Raw genomic sequence first — 19,065 nt, 5'->3', positions numbered from 1 at the left:
GAGTCTCTCCCCAACACCCTGCCCTCCAACTTATTTCATACCCAAATAACCTCTCTTGCAAATGTAAAATACGGAAAATATTCATTTCCTAAAAAGTTTATGCTTTTTGTTTCTTCATATTTTTTCTACCTACACCTGAGCTGAGGCCCTTTTCTGAGGGCTCCGAGCGAACTCGGGGTGCTACAACTCCGAGGAACCAAGGCCCCCAGTACCCAAGTCTCAGTGGGTTAGAAGGTTTCAGGCCCTGCAGACGAGGCGTGGCCCCGCAGCCTCGCCCCCGCCGAGCGCACCCGCCAGCACGCCGAGCTTTGATTGGCCCGTTCTCCCAGCTCGCCGGCATCACTGTGTCCAATCGGCGCAGCGCTTGTTGAGCGGCGGCGGCAACAGGCGTACACAGGGGGTTGAGCGTCCTGTGGAGAGAGCGGGAGGTCAGGCCATGAACTTGGGGTAAGCTGGGCCGAGAAGGGTGGTCTTTAGTAAAGACGGGGTAAAGCTGGGTTGGCCTTTGGAGCCTTTCATGGAACTCCTTCCTAGCTTGCGCCGCCTTCAACGGCTTTGCCCGGCTCCCTGAGGCGGAGAGGGGGCAAAGGGCCCGGGACGGCCTTTGCCCGCGCCGCGTTTCCACATCATAACTCGGAGTAAATCTGCCCGGGACCTCCTTTCCGCGCTCTCATTGACCTCAGGGTGGAGAGGAAGAAGAGGCGTTAAGCGGGGAGGGCAGATGGAGAGATAAAGCTTAGCGGCTTCCCGGGAGAAATCCTGGCCCAGGCCCCCGGTCCTTAACGCCTCTGGCTTTGGCGTCTTTGCAGGCTGTCGGAGCGCCCAGATGAGTTTAACGATGGTACTGCTAGGAATCGGGTCTTGGAATCGATGCCCTGCCAATGGTTGGCCCCTAATAGACCCTCATTAAGTAGTGGTTGAATAAAAAGGACTGTTACAGGGTTTTCATTACTGGGAAGTTTAATATTTTAGGAAGATGAAAAGTCACCCAATTCAGACTACTGCACATCATTTAGCAAATGAATTTTGTGTGCTAGAATGCGGAGAGAGAAAAATAAGTCTGCCCCTGAAGGAGTTTACAGTGCAATGATGCTGAACAGACATGCTTTTCGGATTCAGTTTTTTGTTTGTTCGGTTTCACCGACGTAAACACGAACTGTTCTAACCCTGCCACGGGGAAACCTTTAAAACCCATTTTTTTCCAGTGTTTTATCTTCATAAATTAAGTTGGGGTATTTTGATGTCCTCTACTGAGCAACACTGCAAATTTCGTTGTTACCAATCAGACTTTTCCCAACCTTTCTCTTCCTTGTCTGGCCCGCTAGATTTAATTTTGTCTCTTGGACATCACTTTTGTCTCTGTTGATGTTTAATGACACCCCCCTCCCCGCCTTAGGAAACAGTGAATTAAATGTGGACTATTTTTGTTTTCAGTGGAGTTTTTATTAGGATCTTATGTTCAAGTTTCCTTGACAGTGTCTGCTGTTACACTGTGCTCTTGCATTGGACATGCACAAATAAATTAGAACAGCCAGAGTTTATTACAGATTTATTGTTGTGATAGTAAACTATCACTATGCTCAAAAAGTTAATCCTGGTGGCAGTGTTAACAGCTCACTTTCAGCTTAATGCTGTAGCATGCCGTAGAGTGTGTTAGTCATGACATCATTATGAAACTAATAGATAATGTGCTCCTTTAACTTAGGTGGGGAGTTTTTTAAAAGCGTTCTTTTCAGTCTAGAGTTATGAGAGTTAAATAATGCTATGATGATTGAATTTATTGCTTACCAGTAAGAAAATGAAGTTTCATGTTAAAGATAACAAATTCTTTGCATCATTGGAAAGTTTCAGGAGTTTTTCCCTAAGCGTTTTATCTCAGATTGGAAAACTTTTTTTATTAAAAGTGGCTTACTATTTACAAGATTCCTGTATAGATTCAAAAGAACATATTTACTTTCAAGATTCAAATGAGCCTTTCATTTCTAATTAAAATGTTGCTGCTTCTTAAAAATGACAACTTTCTTTTGTTTTGCAGAGATGGTTTAAAGCTTGAAACTGAATTGTTGGATGGAAAAACCAAGTTAATATTGTCTCCATATGGTATGCTGTGTTACCAGAAATCTAAAATGTTAACTTTTAAATTTCCTACATAAAGTTTACACGACTTTAATATACTTTTTGCTTGTAATAGAGTAATTTTAAAATGATACTTTGCAAAAAGCTGTTTTTGGCCAACTTTCTCAGATTTATTTTTAGCTAAGTAAAGTCAGATTACATCACTGCTTACCACTGTCAGTATTTATTCATAAAATTTAATTCTTCAGTAAATTTCGTATTAATATTCATAATTGCATAATGAATAATTTAGGTGAAATCTGTGTAATTATGTTCTGTGCATGTAAAGTGTGTTGTTCAAGAAAATTAAATTTGTAGTAAGTCCACAGTTGCTAAAGTCATTTTTAGTATTAGTTTTAAAACTCCGGATACTTTGGTAGTCTTCTTTTTCACATTATTTTCTTTTTCTCTGATCTGCTTATAGTTTTACCTTGGAAAATAAAGAGAAATGATATAGAAATACTTGAAGTACACTGTAAAAGTTAGAACACTCAAACAGGACCTAAAGTTAATGCTTTGGGGGTTAACATTTCTTCTAAATATCTTCTTAAAACAATGCTAATTAAAATTTTCTTTTGTGACTGCCTTAGTATGTTTTTGTTTGATAGTTCAGTAATTATTGTTTTCTTTTGTAGAATGTAAATCAAAAAATTCTGTGAAGGTAAGCCAAATGATCTGACCTGTTTTTGAATGTAAAATGTGGTTTTCTTTACAGTGGTTTGAAAATAATTCCTATCAATATATTATAAGGGCTAGGGGATAATGAGAAGTTATTGTTCTCTTGCTTTCAGACAGGTTCTTTCACAGAAATGGGATCATAATTTTTCTGTTTAAAAAGTCATATAGAACTCTTTCTCTAGATCAGTGCTGTCCAATAAATCTTTTTGTGATGATGGAAATGTTCTAAGATCAGTGTTTTCCAAGATGGTAGCCAGTCCCAAGTCTTGTGTGGTTATTGAGCACTTAAAATGTGGCTAGTGTGACTAAGGAAGTGAATTTTTAGTTTTATTTAATTTTTAATGTGAATTTAGTAGCTACTATGCCAGACAGTGCGGTTCCTGTGATCTCTAAAAATATATATTCACACTTTAAAATGAAAATATTTTTCTTTTCGTACTCAAATTTCGCTTTCCCACACCAAAACGGTGTATTTGATTGACAAATTCGTACATGCATTTTGCTTTCTCTTTTAAGAGATCATACTTGAGCTTAATGATAATTTTCCTTTTAAATTATTTTTATCAGGAACCCAAAATGCCTTTACCACTTTAACAACTTTTTGATATCCTACTTTTCTTGTTCCCTATTTCTTTTTCCATTTTTAGATTCATATCAGCAGAAGTTTCAACTCTCCCACAATTTACTGTAGCCCTCTTTTTTCTTTTATCTTTGTAACATCTTAAAGTCTTTCTTTGTGTTTCTTGAATAGAACTCAATTTGAATGATGTGGCACTTTTCACCTCTGAGCTCTTAATGGCTTTGCTATTTTTTCCAGGTTTAATTAAGGGGAAGTTGATTGAGTATCCAGCATAAACAAGTGATTATAATCAGAGTAAATCCACATGCTAGTTATAAAAGTTATTTCTTCCTAAATATGGTATATAGCTATATATGTTGTGTGCTTTTTTTTAGTCAGAATGCAAGTTGTATATTTTTTCCTGGTCCTGGACTATTTAAAAAAAAATTTTTTTTAAAGATTTTTAAAGTAATTTTACAGGGCGGCAGAGGGAAAGGGGACTATTAGCAGTTTCTGCACTGAGTGCGGAGCCCCACATGAGGCCCTGGGCTCCATCTCACAACCCTGAGATCATGACCTTATCCTAAACCAAGAGTCGTATGCTTAACTGGCTGTGCCACCAAGGCACCCCAGGTCCTGCTCTGTTAAGATACTGCAACTAATTATTTTATTTGAGTCACATTAACAAATACTGCACTCCTTTTTGAGATCTTAGATAAAAATTGCTTGTCATAGTTGATTTCCGTCTTCCCCTGGCCTCTTTTCTCTTTCGCTTTTTTCCCCTTTCATTGGTCTTTAATGGATTTGCTTTAGTACCACATTTGTGAAGACATTTCATTGTCTTTTTAACCAACTTAGAACATATGGTGGTCTCCTTTCATGCTTATAACAAAATTAACTAGTTTTGGACTTTTGATAGAATTATTACAAGATTCTACTAGCAATATTTCCACTAGAAATATCTTATTCTAGGATTCTTTTTTCCAGAATAATGTGTCTCAGCCGATGTTGATCTTGTTATTTACTGTCTTAGAGCAAATTGTTTGGTTTTATTCCTTTTGCTTTGGGGACTTCAGAGTACTGATGATGGTAACTATGTGAGGTGATGGATATGTTAATTCGCCTGATTGTGGTGACTGTTTCACAGTGTGTGCATATATCAAATCAAATTGTACACTTTAATATGTACAATTTTTAATTGTCAATTATACCTTAATAAAGCTGGAAAAAATACTGATGACACCTAAGTCTCTCCTCTATATTGATTTTATTTTAAGGAGTTTCTCTTCCCATATTTATAGGGGTTGCTGAGATCTTCCTTGTCGTTTCTTTACTCTATAGAAGACAAAAAATACACAACAGTAGTACTTGTCTTTTTTGCTTAAATCTGTTTTTTAATCTCCCAAATCTCAGTTCTGCAGCTATATGTTGGATTCTCTTTTCCATAAGTTATTGGTGAATTCTCTTCTCATAGTACTTTCTTTTTCTACTGGGAGACGTTCCTGAGTGACCACAGCACCTACTTAGAGTTCTGGTTTTCCCCTTCCTCACAGGTTGAATTACTATCATCGTCACAGTGTGCTCTTTAAACCCAACTGAACTCTCATCATCATCAAATTTAACGCATGTGTGGTCAGAGTACTTTCTTAATTTTTTCAAAATCCCTTCTGCATTTTTAAAAACCTGTGGTAAGGAATATGAAGTAAAGATTGTTACCATCTTAATTTCTAAAGGTTATTGGAGGAGAAATGAAAGAAATATTAATGATTCAGTGTCATGAGTAATTTACAAATTCCAAAGTCTTATGCTTAAAATTGTCTCATAAATTAGTTGAAATATAAAAAATTTTTTTCCACAGGTATTTCTACATGTGAGAATCAAAGTAGTGACACACTAAAGGGTGTATACAATATTAGTATTAACTAGCATATAATAATTTAAAATGTTACTTTTCTCTGATTCTTTCTGGGGCCTTGGGATCCTGGCCCCATATAAATGGTAAACTCAGCGGATATTAAACCAATGCATTGACTTTGTTTGTATTATGAAAAAAATATTGGTAGAATTAAAACTAGTTAAAAGAGCAACTTGTTACATAAAAATGTTTTATGACATGAAGACTCTTCTTTGATCTATTAAAATTCGTCTGATCTAGTAAACACTTGGGGAATTATTTGGGCTAGATTTCTTTTTCTTATTAAGTAACCTGAACGTAATTGAATATTTATTTGGTTGTTCATGATTTTTTGCTGGTTCCATTTGTTGTTTTTTTCCTGCTGTTTAGCTACAAAAAATAATCAGGGGCCACCTGGGTGGCTCAGTCAATTAAACATCCCACTCTCGATTTTGGCTCAGGTCATGATCTCAGCGTTGTGAGATCAAGCCCTGCTTTGAGCTCTGAACTGGTTGTGGAGCCTGCTTGGGATTCTCCCTCTCCCTCTGCCCCCCCCCCCAAAGTAATCAGAGTTGAGCTGAATGTATATGGACCTCATGCCAGGTCATTGCCCCCCTCCCCTTTTTATTAAATATTTTCAGAAGATTTTTTTTGGTACATTTTTTTCTTTTGTAAGTGGAATGTAGCCAGATAATTCTACATAAATTAGAGCTCCAACTAGTAGGTTTCTATTTAAAAAGGATTTATTGAAGCTATAAAATTTTAGTGGAGTGCCATTCTTGGCTGTGTTTCTTCTGTGGCTGAGCAGGAAAAAAATGAGTAAAACCTAGGCCTTGTTTTCTGGAGGTAGGGGTATCAGTCAGGCAAATAACTATACAATACAGGGAGATAAAATGTATGCCATGGTAGGGTTATAAAAGGCAGAGAACACTGCAAAGAGCAGCTCTTTATGGTTTGAGGAGACCAGGGAAAGCTTCGTAAAAGGAGGTGACATTTTAATTAGAACTTAAAAGATGAGGCAGATATTTATAGGTAAGGGGGTATGGGAGTGTATTCTAAGCTTAGACAATAGTGGGCAAAACACCAAGATAGCATAATTTGCATTTGGGGAATAGTGTGTCTCTTGGGGAAGTGTAGAACATAAAGCTTGGGGGGGGGGGTTACAGTCTTAAGGAGTTTAAATGTATACTCAAAGAGTTTGAACTTTACTGATTTGTGTGTAGGGAGCATTAAAGAATTTTTGAAAAGCAGAGTCCATACAGTATAATTTGTGTTGTAGGAAAGGGCTTCGGACGGTTTGGTAAAGACAGATTATAATGGGGAGACCAGTTATGGGCCAGTTACAGTTCAGGGAGAGTTTTAGGAGTTCCTGAACATATGTAGTGGTAAGTGAAATGGAAAAAAGGGGACAGAAATGAGAGACTTTCAAGATATGTTAATGGTATGCACTGCACTTCGCAGTTTGAATGAGCAACTGATTAGAGATAGGAAATGTTCAACTATCAGCGACCCCAAAAAAGGCCAATATGAGTCAAAGAAAGGTGACATCGTAGGAGCTATAGCTAGAGAATGAGGTGGTAGGGCTCAGTTGTAAAAGCTATGCGCAGTCTGCTGCTAATTTGCTTAATCCACATAGTGGTGGTCAAAAACTAGAGTGAATTGTCAATATCTAAAAATTAGAAAATTTAATGTAGAAACTGACATTTTTGGTTCTCTTGAAATATTGGGTAATCTAGCAAGCAGATTCAGGTTCCTGTTTGGCAGCGTAGGCTGGTTCTGAGTGGTAGCTGCTTCCTTTAGATAGAAAAATGCTCTCAGCTCATCCCAGTTCCTCCTAAGCCTAATGTACAGTAGGTATTTGAGGTTGCCACCTCTCACTTAGAGAATTAGTTATATTAAAATAGCCTCAGGGGTGCCTGGGTGGTTGAGTGTCCCACTTTTGGTTTTGGCTCGGCTCGGGTAGTGACCTCAGGGTCATGAGGTCAAGCCCTACATCAGGCTCTGCACTCATTGCGGAGTCTGCTTGAGACTCCCTCTCTCCCTCCCCTTCAGTCCCTCCCTTCCCCCCCTAAAATAAATAAATGTTAAAAAGAATGTTTTTTTAAATAGCCAGAAGTTGGGAGGGTAAAAAGGCATTTTACATTGTGGTATTGGTATTATCAAAAGCCTAAAGCCAGGAACAAATAGGATGTAGATGAGATGAAGAGGCTAATAAACAGATCTTGTGGCTGATAATGCAGGTACATTTTGAAAAGTAGGATGAAATGGAATTGGCTATTGGTCAAAGTGTGGTTATATATTTTGTAAGTTACTGAAAGACCAGGAGAGTTGGGATATAAGCTGGGTGAAAGTCATGTGGTATCTACCTCACTCTTTGACAGCAAGTATCTTATTAATCTTTACCTCTAGCTCTTTTCCATATTGGTGAGCACATAAAAAGCAAGTTAATTTTGATTGAGTGACCATTGAATTAATTTAATTGCGTTTGCCAAAATGTACAGATTATAAAGATATGAGATAGGCAGGCTGTAATCTAGTAGTGTGGTAATGAAAACCTGAATTTAGGCTTATCATCATGTAAATGTTGAGAAAAAGATATTTGGAAGGAAGGAATGACCAGTACTTGCGCAAAAGCTAAAGAAGACCATGAAGGAGAATAAAGTTCAAGATGACTCCATGCTTACTGGTCTGAGAGATGAGAACAACAGTGCTGCAGAAGTGGGATATTTTGGAAGGGGGAACAAATATGGGGGAGAGATATAATTCAGTTTTTAAAATAGTATAGTTGAGGATAATGAAAAACTTGCTTAACACCTACTCTCTTCCACTCACTGTTCTGTACTGGGGTTGTAGATAGTGGTGGACAAAGTATACAAAAATTTCTGCCCTAGGGAGTTTACATTGGAAAGGGGTTGAATGGGCATACATTTAGCAAAATAAATATAGAATGTTACAAGATGAAAATTGCTATAGAGAAAAATAAAGGAGAGAAGGGGAAGAAGAGGCACAGTCACTTCAGGGGCACAGCAGTCTTTGGAAAAGGGAATGCTAGGTAGGTGGGAGTGTGAGTGTAGAACAGGAAAGCTGCGATAACACCCCCCCCCCCGCCGCCACTGCCCAAAAATGAAACCTACAATTTTAAATAGGGTGGTCAGAGAAGACCTTATTGAGTTACTGATGTTGGAACAAAGATTTGAAGGAGGTGAGTGCATGAACAATATAGAATCTGAAGGAAGAATGTCCCAGTTAGAGGGATTGACTAGTGCTAAGGCCTAAAACTGGAGGTTCTTGTTGAATTCAAGGAGTAGCCAAGAAGCCCATGTGGCTGGAGGCTAAGATAGATAATGAGATCAGAGAGATTAGGTAAGGGGATAAGTGTGAAGAGTGCACAGATCATTAGTCTTTTTTGATCTTGGTATGAACTTCAGTTTTTCCTCCTAAGTAAGATAGGAAACCATTAGAAGCTTTTGAAGAAAGTGACATGATCTGACTTAACCTATTAAGGTACTCACTATGGCGGCTGTGTTGAGAACCTACTGGGAGAGCAAGGGCAGAAGCAAGAAAATCTGAAGGCTTTTCAGTAACTTAGGCAAGAGCTAATGATGTCTTGGGGTAGAGGGTTGGCAAGAGAGTTGTTCAGGAGTGGTCAGATTTAGGATATATTTTGAAGATGGAGCAAAACAAGGTTTGATGACAAGTGTGGCTGGCATATTGAGACAATAATCGATAATTCCAAAATTTTTGTCATGGGTAGCTGAGATGGGAAAAACTGAAGGGAGGAAGTAATTTAGGGGCATGTGGGAGATCAAGAGTTTTGTTTGGGGCTTGTTGTTTTAAATGGCTGTTAACCCAGTAGAAGTGTTTGGAACCTCAAGTTAGGGGAGAGGTCCATCCTGGAGACAAGTTCGGGAGTCATCAACATATGGATAATATTTAGAACAACCAGGGTAATGAAATTAGCAAGTGAACGAGGTAAGTTAGAGCTAAGAGATCCTGGGACTAAGCAACTTTAAGAGGTTTGGGGGAAAGGGAGCCAGTAAAGACTGAGAAGGAACAGCAAAGAACCAGAATTGTGGAATCCTCAGGAAATGAAGTAGAGAAAGTGATTCAAAATGGGAAGAATAATCCCAATAAGTCTGGTAAGATGATCTGTGGATCAGTCACTGAATTTGCAATGTAAAAAGTTATTAATGACGATGAGCATTTTTGGTGGAGTGGTGTGGGTGAAAGCTTGGCTGGAATAGGATTGTGGGAGATGAGAAAGTGGGATCATGTATTCTTTTTTTTTTTTTTTTTAAGATTTTATTTATTTATTCGACAGAGAGACAGCCAGCGAGAGAGGGAACACAAGCAGGGGGAGTGGGAGAGGAAGAAGCAGGCTCATAGCAGAGGAGCCTGATGTGGGGCTCGATCCCGTAACGCCGGGATCACGCCCTGAGCCGAAGGCAGACGCTTAACCACTGTGCCACCCAGGTGCCCCGATCATGCATTCTTAAAGATGATAAAGATGTGATCTAGCAGGAAAGAAACAGCTGATGATTCAGGAGAAAGCAAAGAATTGCTAGAGAGAGATCCCTGAGAAAGAAAGGATTATGAGAATATCTACAAATAACAGGAGTACAAGCAGTTTGTATGAGTACGATGCTGGTACAGATTAAGTGGTAGAAACTTGGAAGTTTTTTCTGAATGCTTCTTTGTAAGATTTTCAGTGAAATAGTGATCAAGATCTTCAGCTGAGAATAAATATGAAAGAGAAAGTGTTAGTTTTGGGAAAGAGGAGAAAGTTGAAACTTGTTAAAAGAATGAGAGAGTAGGGGCGCCTGGGTGGCGCAGTCTTTAAGCGTCTGCCTTCAGCTCAGGGCGTGATCCCGGCGTTATGGGATCGAGCCCCCCATCAGGCTCCTCCGCTATGAGCCTTGCTTCTTCCTCTCCCACTCCCCCTGCTTGTGTTCCCTCTCTCGCTGGCTGTCATTATCTCTGTCAAATAAATAAAATCTTTAAAAAAAAAAAAAAAAGAATGAGAGAGTAAATAAATTTGTGAAATCGTAACTGCTGAGTAGCATGAAGGGCCCATTTGTTGTTTTGGATTATGTATTTAAGGTGAAACTAGATATTGTGGCTTTGTGTTTTTCTTCCTGGGTGCGGGCACAGAGCAGGTGAAGAGTTAGATTTTACCAGTCTGGGGATTTGCAAAGCATGTATGTCAGAACAGAGAAGTTGAGAATAGAAGACGGTGGTGGTTTTGGCTAATCATGGAATTTAATATTGGTAAGGGAGGACAAGAGGAAGGTGGTAGGATAAATAGATTATAGATCCCAGCTGAGTTAAAGAATTATCAGAACTGGGATATGCAAGGAAGTGAGCTGGGGAAAATTGGGTGTTTGGTCATTGTGCCATACTTGAAATTGAGATTATGGAGGGATTGCAGTTAGGAGTAGATACAAGGTTAGTATCTACCATTATGAGAATGAGAACCTGAGGTAGCATGGAGGACAAGAATATAGTTCAAGGAAATGAGAGGCCAGGAAATTGGAAGAATGATCTGTGTGGATATGAAAGCACTAATAATTAAGATAGGAGTTATGTTAGAGGGATGTTGACCTACAAGTTAATTTATTCAAGAAGTAACTAACCTATGTTACTAACTCACAGGTCTGTAGATACCTATAAAGAAAAGAGGTGATCTGAGTGATATAATCATGACATGAGATTCAAAGCTGGAGTTTGGAGAGGTCCTGTAACAACTAGAATAAAAGTTCTATATTCATTATGTAGAGAAAAATAATAATTTCCAGTTATTGATGAAGCTTTCAAGTGAAGATTTGCAAAGGTTAAATGTTAGTGTCTCATGCATATAGTGTCTTAACAGCAGAGTGGAAAAAAGTAGAGGCCTGAAATCACAGATTATGTAAAGATAATTGTTGATTTTTCATGGGCTGTTATAAAGAATACATTTTTGGTGTTTTAACAGATGGGAAATAAGACCAAGATTGCAAAATGTCCTTTAAGAACAAAACAAACTGGATACATTCTGAAATCAACCCAAAATACTTGTATAAGGAGTGGAAAACTTTTGCAAAAGAAGAGAATGGGTTCAGAAACTTCACTGGCAAAAGGTGAAAAAAATAGTATGACTTTTTCACCCACTAAGGATATATGCAAGCAGTATGTAGATAAAGACTGTCTTTATGTCCAGAAAGAGATTTCACCTGCAACCCCCAATATACAGAAGACTAGAAACACGATAAATACATCTGTAGTAGCTAAACAGAAGCTTTGCAAAAAGCACATTACAGCTGAAAATATGAAGAGCAATTTGGTGTGTCTAACACAAGACCAACTACAACAGATTTTGATGTCTGTGAACCAAGGAAATAAATCTATTTCCCTGATTGAAAATGGAAAGGAGGAAACAAGTAAGGTTTTTCTGAAGTTTTAATTAATATTAATGTTACCAGTATGTGTTTTAGAATTTCTCATTCTTTGGATTTTACATAACTGTGCCTCTGAAATTCTGATTTACCATGTAATAATCTTTTAAAATATTCTTTTAGAGAACATTCTCGTGCAAAATTACTTTTATAGCTATAATATGCCGTATTTTAAGATTAATGCTCAGAGTATTACAATTATGGTACCATAGCCTTAAGAAACCCAGTTTCGTGAACTCGAGAGTAAAGATCTTAGTACAAAAAGATGTTGTACTTATTCCAGAATGTAGAAAGCTTTACTTACATTAAAAATAATTATATAAAATGCTCTGAAAAATCACTATAGTATTTCTAGTGAAAATTGAAGGAACCTTACTTTGAGTATTTGACTTGAGTTGCTGAAAAGGATTATTTTCCTGGCCCCTGCATTGTACCTTTCCTGACCCTTAATCCTTGCTGAGGATTGGCAGCACCATCTTTTTAACCAATATAAAATACAGACTTGGAAGAAGTAGAAGAATGTTAACATGTCTTCTGTTTCATTAGTCAGGGCATTGTATTATGTTTTTAAAAGCCTTCTGATTTCTTTAGCTTTGAGCTAAGGAATTAATACAAGTAGAAATGTGATTAAAATTTTGTTAGGCAATAATGAAATAAATAAAAATAACATAACAGTCACCAGGAAGAGGCCCCAGAACTGATTTGGGGACAGGTAGCTTCTGTACATTCCCAAGATATTCAAGTTGGAGTAACTTATCTTGTCTTGGTCTAGATTATTCTTTGTAAAATGAGGGATCTGGGTCTTTACAGCTAGAATTGTAGCCTAGAGAACAAAAAATAAAAACTTATTACGTATAATGAGAGAGAATATCAACAAAGCTGAAGGCAACATTTATCTAATCAAATAATGACCTGCATATTAAATATACTTTCTCCTCATTGGGAAAGTTAGCGCATTAAGAAGAATTAGAGTAATTTCTGAGCCAAGCATAGGAGCCTGTATAAAACATTTGGAAATAGATACAACGGAGGCATATAGGCAGTGGTCCATATAAAGTTTTCCATTGATATCCCAGCTAAATGAGAAAAATCAGGGCAAGGTAATGAGTTTTTCATAAACCAGTTTTGCATTTATTCTTTAAGTTGTGATTTGTGTTTTATATTATTTGTAAAAATATTGCTAGCAAGAGTAAATGGAAATTTTGTTGTTGCTTGTTTGTTTTCCTGTTAGACACAAGAGGTTATACAGCAATGGCCATATCTCTGGACCATTTAACCTCTGGGCTCAGTTTCCTTTTTTGACAAAAGGGAATCATAATACCCACCGAAGGACTGCTTCGAGAGGTGATTACTTTGGTAATTTGTAAGGCAGTGTTTTTAAAGTGTGTAGCAGTACGCCAAAATAAGGTATTGTAACACATGCAATTTTAGTGTTCATTTTAAAACATGCATTTTTACCTCATAGGTCAGGGCAGTCTACATTTAAACAGTATTTCCAATCAGCCAGAGGATGAGAACGTTATGGGAGTATTCCAAAAAACTGAGGCTCTTTCGTCTGTCCTGGATGAAAATAAATCTGTTTTAAATAAAAATCAAGAGACATCTAAGCAGTATGAGCAGAAAATTGCCATGTATGTAACTCATATCTGTTACTGTGGTTTTGCTTTTCCTTGACTTTCATGTGAAATATTTACTCTGAAGACTGAGAGCTATTTAAGTTTATTACTTAATATTTATGGAGTAGCTTCTATAGAAGCATATATTAAGATTTCTGTTATTTTTTTGTGTTTTAGAGAGAATGTATGGAAACCAGCTGACATATTCAGTACTCTGGGGGAAAGAGAACGTGACAGAAGTTTGTTGGAAGCAAAGAAAGCCCAGTGGAAGAAAGAGCTTGGTACATAATTATTATACCTTTTATTATACTTTTGTTGCCTTAAGGAATATATATTGAGGTTGAAATATATCTTTCAGTATGATACTATAAAAAATCTTTTTTTATAACATTTGCCATCTAGGCTAGTTTGCTGCAATATGTAGAAAGCTTTGTGGTTTTATATTCCTTTAGGTTGTGTCTTTTTGCCTGGTAGTCTCTTGGTGTGTACCAGAAGACCAGAGATGAACAATAAGTATTAATGTCATCAGTATCATTCTGGAGCTCAAAGATTCCTAAACTTTTCTCATTTCCTGAGAATCCATTTTCATATTTTTCCATTGTAGAAATCCTATGGATTTAAAGATGGTTTTTTTTTTTTTTTTTTAAAGATTTTATTTATTTCTTCGACAGAGATAGAGACAGCCAGGGAGAGAGGGAACACAAGCAGGGGGAGTGGGAGAGGAAGAAGCAGGCTCATAGCAGAGGAGCCTGATGTGGGGCTCGATCCCATAACACCGGGATCACGCCCTGAGCCGAAGGCAGACGCTTAACTGCTGTGCCACCCAGGCGCCCCTAAAGATGGTTTTATTTAAAAATAGAGTTCATTCTTTAAAATAAAACACTTTGATCAAGAATCATTAATATGGTATCAGTAAGTATATTCCCTACAAAAACGAGCTTATTGCTTTTTTTCATCCTGTAGACCGTATAACAGAAAAATATATCATTTTGTTAGGATCTTAGAATATTGATAGTAACTAAGAAACTCTTGTTTCTTCTTGGACTAGACTTATGGTCTAGGTGTCAGAATTTGGAAAATATATGAAGTAACAGTTGTACTTTTTAAGAATAGCTGTACTAAAAGCATAAAGATGGACTTCACCCTGCATTTAACTAGGAAGTCTTTCTGTGAGGCAGCCGTAACACTGCTGAGACAAGCGATAGAAAAGCAGAAGAAATTGGGAATGAATTGATATTGAAAGTCAAGGTAACAGAAGTTTGAAGAAATTAAATGTATGATAGCAGTATCTGAAGGTTTCGTGATTTGATGTGTGTATATCATACTTTCAGTTTTAAATATTTTCTTTCAATACAAATTTTGCTTATCAAACTGTAATACCAAACTTCTGAAGTTGGATGGAACTACTTGGAAATGACTGAAATGTTTTATGCTTTATTATCTAAAAAGTTTACTTTCTTTTATTTGACCCTATTAAAAAAAGCACATCTCTCTTTCTTGAAATCATGCTTTCATTAGTATTCTTGAAATTTAAGTTTATACGTCTCTGAATTTTTAAGAACTACTGATGGATTTGGGGCCTAGTTTTTATATCAGTTTGTTAGACCCAAGATTTTGTTTTCTTACTCTTCAGCAGTTATGAATAGTGGCTGACATTTATTACGTATTTACTTTGTGCTAGGCACTGTACTGAAATAGGCACTATTCTCATTTTACAGAAGAGTAAAATTTACTGAGTTTTAGGAAGATGAACAGCAGTTTGCCCACAGTTACGTAGATAGGAAGTGGTTGAACTTGGATTTGATTCTAGGGTTCTCTGAATACAGAGGTTTATCTTTTCAGTCTCTTAGTAGTAATCGAATGAACATTACAGGACAGTAGAACCTCACAGTAATTTGCGTAATATAAAATACGTTGTTCTGAAAAAAATTGATTTTTATTGCTAATTATAATAAACATTTTATATCCAGTTTGGTTCTGGTTAAATGTTTTATTCCATATCTCTTAAAATTCTTCTCTGTCTTGTTGAATTAATCTCCCTAAAAAACAATTTTGATTAGATCTGTGTTGGAATCTGCGCTCTTTAAGAAGGTCATGATTTGTTTACATGATTTTTTTTTTACAGTTTTTGTACATTTTTTTAAAAAGGACATTATTTACAGATGAACAGGTTGCTTTAAAGAAGAAAGAAAAAGAAGCTTCTGAAAAATGGAGTAATCCTTGGAAAAAATTTGAAAGTGATAAAATAATATGGGAAAATTTTCAAATTCTTGACCAGTCTAAGGTAAGAGTATCAAAATGAAGCATTTATGGAATATAAGACATCTTAATTTTACTTTTTAAAATGTTAAGCCATGTTCATATCATAAAGCTTTTTAAGAGTTATTTTTCATATGTTACTGTAAAACAGTGTTATTTTGAATTTAATTATGACCTCATCTAGTCTCTGTTTGTATTCTGTAAATTGTCTTACTATGTAGGTGAGTGTAGAGGCCTGAGGCACCTCCTTTAGGCTCTTGTAAAAGAGCTCTGCAATTTTTTAGATGACTACGAAACTCTGCCACTGACCATGTGGTATCTGCCACAAGGTTATATCAAACATAAGTCATTACTTATCAAGCATAAGTACACACCAGCTGTTCCTTAGGTAGTGTTTTAGTGACCTTTAAATTTTTCCTGTGTTTAATATTATACAGAGAAGAAGTACCTTGTTTTCTCTTTGTTTTTAGACTTACGCTAGCTCTTCCAGCATTCTGTCACAGTCTCCCAGTCAGATAACAGTGGTCCAGGCTGATGGGCACCCACTACCTAGAGCTAGTCAGATTTTAGAGGTAAGTCATAAGAGTCATTACATTGAATATATAAGCCCTTTAGTACTTGATCTTTATATTACCTATTTTCCTTAAAAGAGTGGACCTTAATACTCTTATTTTTACTTACCAGTTAATTTTTACCGAGTGCAGTATGCTCCTTAAATTTAAAAAAGTTATGAACGGTTTCTTTTTTATACATATAGTAATTATTCCTTCCTAGTGAACATTTACATTTTAACAAATGTATTCTGAAAATAATGTAGTAATCTAAAGGGATGATTCTGATGGGAGACTTTTTAGCACTGGTAGATTTCTTAAAGAACCCCGCCAAGTTAGATTGTTTGCATGGCTTTCATGGCTGTTTGTTCTGCTCCATATAGGGCTGACTTGCCTATATCAAAGAGCTTTGTAGTTCTTGACAATTTTACATTAATGAAAGGAATGAAATCTGAATTGTACTTCTCCACATTCCCTAAAGCACTTTGACTGTTGAAAGGCACTAAATTAGCCTTGATAGAAGACATTTTGCAGAAATCTATAGTTTTGGATGATAATTTTTTTAAGTGGGGGAGGGGCAGAGGGAGAGAATCTTTAGCAGACTTCGCTCCCAGTGTGGAGCCCAACGTGGGGCTCAATCTCACCACCGTGAGATCATGACCCAAGCCAAAATCAAGAGTTGGACACTTAACTGACTGAGCCATCCAGGCACCTCTGGATGATAATTTTGAGTGTAGAGTTTAAAAATTGATGCATGCAGATACTACTAAAAACTACAACTAAAACTATTTGTGAAGTTGGTAAGAATCAGTTGTTAGCTTATTTACATTTCAGCATTAGGATTGAAGAATTTTTAATACTAAAAATATTAACATATTTTCAGTTAGCAAAAAAATTTAAGTTGAAATGTTAGTATATCATTTATTATTGCTTAATTTGCACCATTTTTTTAGGTCGTTTACTATCTGTGAGTGAGTCATACTATGACTGTTAATGCAAATAGCCGTATGAGGTGACTTTTAGGTGTTTTTATGTTTTGTATATATTTTTAAATGCTAGCATGCATCCTTTTTTATAATCCAAAAAACCAATAAAATTATTTGTGTTTCACAGGAGATATGGGAGTTGGGAATGGGAGAAGGACTAGAAAGTAAAACACACTAAATGTAAGGCTGGACAAACAGTGGTTAAAGAGTATGATTATCTACTCATCCTCATACTGTTTAAATGTAGTTTTTATGCATTTATGTATGCATGTGGTAAGATACTGGAGAGATGCTATTGAGGGGAAGTGAATTTAACTGTGTAACTAAAAAACCCCCCTTAAATATCTGAAAACAGTTGGTTTCAGAAATCCAAGCCATAGCCAGAACTATTTATATCTATTTGAATATCAAGTTAACATTTTCATGTAATTAAGAGGAGCAGAAATTTGGTTGCAGGCAGAGTCACTAAGGCCAATTTTGTTAAAACCCAGGTAATGCTTAGAACAGTGACTGACAAATAGCAAGTGTTCAATGAAGGTTTACTCTATTTGTAACTTACAAAGCAGATCCATTTGGAGCTATGAGACTGTTCAGGGTCAGGGTCAGTTATCTCACCAGCTTCCCTTCCTCTTTTTTCTTGATTCTCAGTCTTACCCCACCTCCCCCAGTAGAATGGCCCTGTATTCTCATCCCTGTATTGTTCAGCCCAAACATTCTTTTGTACTGTGTAATTTTGAACTATTGTGTTTAAGCTTCTTATTGCTACCACCATACCATAGTTCTGCATTTGGCCAATAAAAATTTCTACTTTTATTCCTTTTTAACCTTTTTTTTATTGTGGAAAAATACACATAACACAGAATTTACCATTTTAGTAATTTTTAAATGTGCAGTATAGAGGGATTAGGTACATTCACGTTGTCAGGCAACCATCACCACTGTCCTCCTCCAGAATTTTTTTATCTTTACAAACTGAACTGTATCCATTAAACACTCCCCATTTTTCCCTCCCCCTAACTGTTGGCAGCCATTCTAATTTGTCTATGAATTTGACTATTCTAGATACCTTTAAGTGGAATTTTGTAATATTTGAATCTTTTTGTCTGACAAAGTTCACTTACCATTAAGTTTTCAGGGTTCATCCATGTTGTAGCATATATCAGAATCTCATTCCTTTTTAAGGCTAAATAATATTTCATTGTGTTTATAACAACTACATTTTGTTTATCCATCCAAATGTTGATGGACATTTGAGTTGTTACCCCTTTTTGGCTGTTGTGGAATAATGCTGCTGTGAACATTGGTTTACACATAATCTCTTTGAGGCTTTGTTCTTAATACTTTTGGGTATATACCCATAAGTGGAATCGTTGGATCCTCTGGTATTTTATATTTAATTTTTTTTGTTAAATTTTTACCAATTTTCTTTTCTTTTTAAGAAGAGAGTTTTTGGTTTTTGCTTTGTTTTGGTTTTTTTTGTTTTTTTGGGGGGGAGAGACAGCACACACAAGCCGGTGGAGTATGAGGGGCAGTGTGGAGAGAGGAGGAGCAGAGGGAGAGGGAGAGAATCTTAAGCAGGCACCACACCCAATAATAATACATATGAATGTCATCTTAATATGTATATATATATGTATGCATTAATATGTATGCATAATCATAATTGGATAATATATATGTGTCTTTTCCTTTTTTGACTTTTACTTTGATTTAAAAATATACATCCTAATAACTGTTAAAATTTCAAGAACAAGTATAGACTTCTTCAAGCATTTAAAATAAGAAGACAGAACAAAAATCAAGTTAACCTTAAATTTCTCCTCTGTAGATAATAGAACAGTGTTTATAGGGTTTAATAGATACCCTACATATACCCTTGGGGCAAAGAATTTAATGCCTAAACAACATGTTCACATGTAAAGGGAGCATAAAGATATGTTCAGATCTGTAAGAATTGATAAAATATTTCTCCCAAA

At 36.4% G+C, this 19,065-nt stretch overlaps 1 protein-coding gene across 8 annotated transcripts in view; it reads left to right on the top strand.

Annotated features, from left to right (window-relative positions):
• Positions 1 to 372: 372 nt before the first annotated feature.
• Positions 373 to 19,065, top strand: part of CCDC66 (coiled-coil domain containing 66) — a 75,509-nt gene continuing 56,816 nt past the window's right edge. For 4 of the 8 annotated variants that reach the window (XM_087866949.1, XM_045807387.2, XM_045807382.2 and 1 more), the window contains exons 1-8: positions 373 to 447; positions 2,036 to 2,100; positions 2,751 to 2,776; positions 11,218 to 11,662; positions 13,143 to 13,308; positions 13,471 to 13,574; positions 15,456 to 15,577; positions 16,023 to 16,124. In XM_087866949.1, the coding sequence (XP_087723075.1) occupies positions 437 to 447; positions 2,036 to 2,100; positions 2,751 to 2,776; positions 11,218 to 11,662; positions 13,143 to 13,308; positions 13,471 to 13,574; positions 15,456 to 15,577; positions 16,023 to 16,124 (1,041 nt within the window). In that variant the 5' untranslated portion in view covers positions 373 to 436. Of the gene's footprint in view, positions 448 to 2,035; positions 2,101 to 2,750; positions 2,777 to 11,217; positions 11,663 to 13,142; positions 13,309 to 13,470; positions 13,575 to 15,418; positions 15,578 to 16,022; positions 16,125 to 19,065 lie in introns of those variants that run through there. The other 4 variants (XM_087866952.1, XM_087866954.1, XM_087866950.1 and 1 more) reach the window with 4 other exon arrangements.

Source organism: Ursus americanus, chromosome 14, assembly GCF_024610735.1.
Source record: "Ursus americanus isolate L20-20 chromosome 14, mUrsAme1.1.p, whole genome shotgun sequence".
NCBI lineage: Eukaryota > Metazoa > Chordata > Mammalia > Carnivora > Ursidae > Ursus > Ursus americanus.
The sequence above is the reverse complement of the archived record's forward strand: the minus strand, read 5'-3'. Positions and strand labels throughout refer to the sequence as shown.